Source organism: Anoplophora glabripennis, unplaced genomic scaffold, assembly GCF_000390285.2.
Source record: "Anoplophora glabripennis isolate ALB-LARVAE unplaced genomic scaffold, Agla_2.0 scaffold1503, whole genome shotgun sequence".
Taxonomy (NCBI): domain Eukaryota; kingdom Metazoa; phylum Arthropoda; class Insecta; order Coleoptera; family Cerambycidae; genus Anoplophora; species Anoplophora glabripennis.
Genome location: NW_019417576.1, coordinates 52,209 through 58,866, shown reverse-complemented (window position 1 = coordinate 58,866; position 6,658 = coordinate 52,209). Strand labels below are relative to the sequence as shown.

The window sequence follows — 6,658 nt, the reverse complement described above, 5'->3', positions numbered from 1 at the left end:
TACTAAAATAATACAATTTTTTTAATTTTCCCCTTCTATTGTTTGCAAAATCTTCTGCATTTCAAGAAGTACTGTCCTTTTTTCTTTGTCTGCTACTTTTTTCTGGAAAGGTCCAATTTCTCTTTATCCATTTCTAATTTCTGTTCATAGTACTTTTTCAAATCATTCTTCATTTCAACAAGAATATCGTTCCTTCTCTTAAAATGGGGGAATGAGGTTGTCTTTTTCGTTTGCGACTTTTTTGTATTGATTGACCATGCTGTACTGATGTACTTGGTTTATCACAGATAGATATTACGGTTTCACTAGGTATATTTTCATCGACATTTACTTCAGGAGTTTCAGAAATCCTAATCCAATAACTTCCAACTGACGACGCACAAAATTTTCTTCCTTCTGTGAGTCCACCTGAGCAGAATCTAACAAACCGGCTACGCATCTTCTTGTGTTCTAGATTTCAGCGTAAATCCGACGCGCACAACTGACTGTCTGCTTTGCGTCGCATACAGCTCTAACAAACCATAGCTTTAAGTTATGGTTTGTTAGAGCTGTAGGCGACGCAAAGCAGACAGTGTTGGAATCTAAAACACAAGAAGATGCGTAGCTGGTTTGTTAGACTCTGCTTAAGCTATGGTTTGTTAGAGATGTAGGCGACGCAAAGCAGACAGTCAGTTGTGCGCGTCGGACTTACGTTGAAATCTAGAACACAAGAAGATACGTAGCTGGTTTGTTAGAGTCTGCTCAGGTGGACTGACGGTAGGCAGAAAATTATGTCCGTCGTCGGTTCAGTCGAAATCAAATTGGATTTGATTTCAACGCAGTCGTTCAGTTGAGCTCACAGCGTACAGTGCTAATAAAGCGTTTGTTTTTAACGAAATTTAAAATCGCATCCAAGTTTTCACCAGAGGAAGACGAGAAATTAATCGATCTGGTACGAGAACATCCCCCATTGTATACCAAACGTCTGTTAGAAAACATACCACCTTCACTTTTATTCTGACGACGACATCTAATTAAATTTAAAAAATCTTTTTCACGTTATTTTTAAATGAGTATTGTCACAAAAAATGTTCAGCCATTGTCATGAAAAAAAAAAATTGTAAAAATAATAAATATTTTCGTCTGCACTTACCAGCATACAATCACAAGCACTAAATCTAACAATATTCCCCCCTTCAAAACCGATAAAGTTGAACGCTACAGATTCTGCTAACCGCATATGTCGTCTGCGACGCACAGCTCTAACTTAAGCTATGGTTTGTTAGAGATGTAGGCGACGCAAAGCAGACAGTCAGTTGTGCGCGTCGGACTTACGTTGAAATTTAGAACACAAGAAGATACGTAGCTGGTTTGTTAGAGTCTGCTCAGGTTAACTGACGGTAGGCAGAAAATTATGTGCGTCGTCGGTTCAGTCGAAATCAAATTCGATTTGATTTCAACGCAGTCGTTCAGCTGAGCTAACAGCGTACACTTCTTATTTTTAACAAATTTTAAAATGGCAACCAAGTTTTCACCAAAGGAAGAATTAATTGATCTCGTACGAGACATCTGCCATTGTATATGTATACCATCCTTTCCAAACATCTGTTGGAAAACATTCGATCTTCACCTTTATTTTGACGACGACACCTATTTAAATTCAAAAGGAGATCTTCTTCATGTTCTTCTTCCTCTATGAGTATTGTCAGCAAAAAATGTTCAGCCATTGTTATGATAAATACAAATTTTTGCCAAAATAATAATAAGTATTTTCGTCTGCACTTACCAGCATACAATCGCAAGACTAAATCTAACAAAACACCCACCCTTCAAAACAGATTAAGTTGAACGCGACAGATTCTGCTAACCGCGTATGTCGTCTGCGACGCACAGTTCTAACAAACCAAAGCTTTACCAAAGCTTAATCCAGACATCACCGAACTTTAGCATAATAGGATAAAACTGTATATACGACTGAACCAATAATAAATGTAAATATTTGTCAAATTGCAACTTTTATTCATGTGTGTGTGTGTGTGTGTGAAGTCTAACTCTCTCTAGACCCTCTGGACATACCGTATCTTCATTGTAGCCGCTCGAGTAGTGGTGTTTCTGCACTATAAATAAACTGGCGCCCTAGGTAACCACTGCCGCTCAGATGTCATAGTGACGGACGATGAAGGAAATACACAAATAACGTCACAGTTTCAGTTCTTGAGTCAATTGAATTTTGTATAAGCATAAAGATGCAAAACTTTTGTGAGAATACGCTATAGAGAGCTTCACAAAATATCCAATTCTTGACCACCGTACCGATTTGATGTACCTGGACTCTCGCAACGCTTACGAACTGCTTCAATGTTTTGTGTTGACAACTTGTTAAAGGACGGCCAGAGTGTTTAACATCACTTTTTTACCCCGTCTTTCTGAATTTTTCGACTAATCTCTTCATAGTCGATGAAGTTAAATCACTATTCCGACCATATTTTGTATGAACTGTAGCTGCCAATACTTTACAGTATTTTTAAAATACTGCTCAACAACACTACTTTTTAATAACCTTGAACTGTCAAATGTCACGTTTTTTTTTCCGTTGGCAACACTTTCCTGTACAAATGGCGCAAAATTCAAATCTAACGTGAATTTTGGGATGCCCGATAATAGTTAAGTGGTGAATAGAATAGTGGTTCGGCAAAACATAATATTTTGAACTTTTATCTAACTTAAGTTACAAAATTAGAAGTACTATAATACTATAATTATTATGTATTATAGTAGAATGCAGAAGTAATTTGTGTATTACTTCTGCGCATGATCACAGCTGGAAAAATGTTGGCATGTGTGGCCACAGTTTAAACATTACAGAAAAACAAAAAGGTAGCCTCTAGAAGGTGTAATGGACTTTAATCTTTAGAAGGATTGATCAAGGAGCTGATTTTATAAATTTAGCTTGCCAAACCAGCAATATCTGAGAAAGGAAGTAATTCTCACTGACTTCTGACTTAAAGTTGAAAGTGGCAGTTTTTTAAGAGTTTGAATAATGATTAAGCAAAGATAAGTTAAATACTGCTATTTTAAATCTATGCCATACTACTGTATATCCATGGGATCTTGTAATTTTATGCTTATATTTGATGTATCATCAGCTATTATATGAAACTTTGCAAGAACAATTTTTTGTTTGTTCTAAGTAAACCCTTAATGCACAAAACTATCAGCACATATGAAAGGCGCATGTACATCTAACTATATTTATTATTTCCTCTTCGTTGTTACATAATCATAAAACGTCATGTTTAAAAAATAGCCAATGATAAGTACCTAATTGTTATGTAAATCATTTATTTCCATTACACAAATAAAATTATGATTTTTTATCTTCTGGTTGTGGATTAGCCTGTATAAATTCTAATGCTCTTTGTATAGCAGCTGGAACTGGTGGAGGGGTAGGTAAATGCTCCCCTTGAGGTTGGAACCCATTTTCGTTTGCAAGATACGAAACTTGAATAGGAGTTCCATCATTTGCTGTATATTGATAAGATCCTTGAACTTCTTGAGCTTCATTTTCTTCACCTAGATTTTTCAGTTTTCCTTGTTCTTGTGCGACAATACCATTTCCAGTTTCTAAACTGCAAGTTATGAAGCAATACATTAGAAAACAGTATTTAACTTCTAATTGCAATAGTTTTTGAATTCTGGAATATTTGCGTTACCTCCACTGGTAAGAACCATCGGCGTTCACCCCTTCATTATCATATCGTATGATGGGAATAGGTTCACTGGCTGTCTGTTGCTGGGTATAACAAGTGACAGCAAGAGACAATGTGATGAGTGCCTATACAAACAAAGTTTTACGTTTTATCATAAAGTGTATATGTTATGGGGGGATGTCATTATTTGGTCATTATACAAAATGTCAAAAGTGTATAATGACTGGAGAACTTGGACAGAGTGGAATAACTGTAAGTTTATCCCATTAGTTATTTGTATCATACATATCCTAACCTATTTCATATTTATCTGAATATAAAGAAAAAATATATAACAATATGTATATGGATCCGTCAGTGTGCAAAATTGAAAATAAAAAAAAAAGTTTTTTACCTTTCAACATAGTTTGACTATAATGAAGTTTATAAGTATTACATATATAAATACCGAAATGTTATTCGCAAATTTAAGTGTTCAAATTGTTATTCTCTTAATTCAGATGGTTTAAATTTTAGTTCTAATAGTTAGGTAGGTACATAGAAATATTATGAAAAACAAATATTTTTAAAATTTCGCAATATGATTTTAATATAATTTTATGTTTTACACGATAAAGTTAATTAATAACTGACAAGTACGTGATATATGTGTTTATACTATTGTTTGATAATTTATTATTTGGATTTAAAAAAATGCCAAATCTGTTAAAAGAAAAAAATCGTATCTTAATAAAATGAAAGTAATGGAAGATTGTCAAGAATAGTATGTCACTGTGTATACTTTCTTCAAAACGTTTTTTCAATAGGTATCTTATTAGTGAAATAATTTTTTACGATTCGATTTTTCCCCAAATTAGTATCATGTGCCTGACAATTTCAATGTGACAATGATATTGAAACAATTGCCAATAATATTTTGTGATGTACTTAGATATATTTTAATTCTTATAGAAAAGAATAATATTAATTACATTTACATTTGTGTGCGCTATACGTAATTCTATTTTATAAGGGTTTAAAGCCTTTGTTTTAATTTCAACTAAAAATTAAATATTATAATTTGTCGAAACGTATTTCAATTTGAGTACCTACTTATGATATGCAAATTTTAATTTTCGATTAGATTTCGCGGAAGCAATAGATCAAACCTCAAGGGTAGATTTTTTGATGAAAATTGATATATATATATGACATTATTTTGCTTCCTAAGAAAGTTGAGGATATTAATTGAAATATCCGTTTTGTTTTTAATATCCTCGTCATTTTTTAAGATGTTTCAGTAATAATTGGTATAGGAAGGTAGGTAAGCTTAAATATATTAATATACCATTGCAAAAGAGTTGACACTACTGTTATATGTCATTTTTTTAAATAATATACTTGTACTTCTATAATTTTTTTTGGCATTTCAATAAAATTTGTTTGAGGAGAGATTAGGTTTAAACATATCAGTGCAGAGAAAGATTGATATGAAATTTCTGCTGCTATTGCTCACAATTACGAACAGATACATTTTTGGCACATTCTAATGCAGTTAAACGACCTACTTCCTAAATTTGTAAATATATTAAATATTTCTTAGTTTGGCTTAATTTCATTCAATTCAAACACCAACGCCTGATGAGATATATTCCTTACTCTGTAGTTCTGGAAACATTTAGACGCCTGTATCGTAGTAGGCATTTCAATGGAGGTAAGTTAGTATACATAAATCGTAAGATATAAGCTTAATTCGATTAATTAGATTAAATATTTTAGGCAAGAAATAATCCTGTGTCTTTTCATTGAAATATTTAAAAATGTAAAATAATTATCTTAAAAACAAATTGTATAAAACATTTTCTTTGAACTTTTTATGAAAACAAAATTATACTAACTTAAGTAGATCTAAATCTAGCTGTCTTTGAAGTATGGCTTATTACTTAAATGTGCCATATCCATGACCCATTCAAATGAATTAAATCAAACCTTTATCATCAAATAAGCACACTTAATCACAATACATCACAAGTCTCACGAAAAATAACTTAGTTTACTTAAACACTCGGATATTTTGTTTTGTCATTTAGTATTTATATATTCGGATACCTACCACTTTCATTTTAATGTTAGATCTATTGAGTTTTAACTGTTTAATGGATTAAAAATTAGAATATTTATACATATTTTTAATTTTGCATCCCCTCTACATTTGCACTACCTAAAAGCTTTAAGTTTGCTGAGCAATTATATGCCCATACGGTGACGCAACACTATGGATGCTAAAGTGACACTTTCATTTTATTATTTACAGTTAAATTTCCAATTAGCACCGTAAAGAATTATTTGATTACATAAAATTATGTGAAATTGTATATCTGTAACTTCAATATTGTATACAGTAATGTTTAACGTTCATGTGAGTTTCTATTTTTTATTTACTGTAACGTGGTACCTACATATTAAATTCTCTAATTACTTTTCAAATTATTTGATTTTTTTGCAATAAAAGTAATAATTAATTGTTACTTAAGAGGAGAAACATTAACTGTGGCGTATGTATGTATAGGGTCATTTGGTCAATGTCCGCTGGACATAGGTATTCGATAATAATATTCGAAGTATGTATTACAAGAAATTGGCAAACATTTATATTTTTAAGAATATATTTGTATTTTTAATGTAAAAAGTAGGTATATATCTATTATATAGTGGCCATGGGATGCAAGACAATTTCTACACTGTCCTCGAAGCTCAAAGACAAGATTCCTATTCGTATCTAAATTAACGGCTAGGGATGCAAGAGACGATACGCATAAAGCATGTAAATGAAAGAGAAAGAAAATGAGAGCGGGGATATAGTCTTAGTACGAATCGGCACGAAATAGTCCGATATCGATAGTCGATCATCCATTCTTGCCATATTTCTTCTTCATGGTCTTACAATGTTTATAGTCCTAGACTTCAAAAAAACCGAAAGAAACAAGTCC

General features: G+C 32.3%; 1 protein-coding gene across 1 annotated transcript; it reads right to left on the bottom strand.

The window, feature by feature from the left end:
• Window positions 1-3,216: 3,216 nt before the first annotated feature.
• On the bottom strand, window positions 3,217-5,809 carry LOC108915600 (endocuticle structural glycoprotein SgAbd-8-like). Its single transcript, XM_018721670.1, has 3 exons — window positions 5,782-5,809; window positions 3,693-3,814; window positions 3,217-3,608 (listed from the first exon to the last, which is right to left on the bottom strand). Exons 1-3 carry the CDS (start codon window positions 5,788-5,790, stop codon window positions 3,344-3,346), a joined length of 396 nt encoding a protein of 131 aa, XP_018577186.1. The 5' UTR covers window positions 5,791-5,809; the 3' UTR covers window positions 3,217-3,343.
• Window positions 5,810-6,658: the final 849 nt, after the last annotated feature.

What these genes read in the sequence shown, in the direction of transcription:
- LOC108915600 (XM_018721670.1), bottom strand. An exon ending in GATGGTTCTTACCAGTGGAG is followed by an intron (nt 3,609 to 3,692) that starts GTAACGCAAATA and finishes CATAACTTGCAG; the next exon opens with TTTAGAAACTGGAAATGGTA.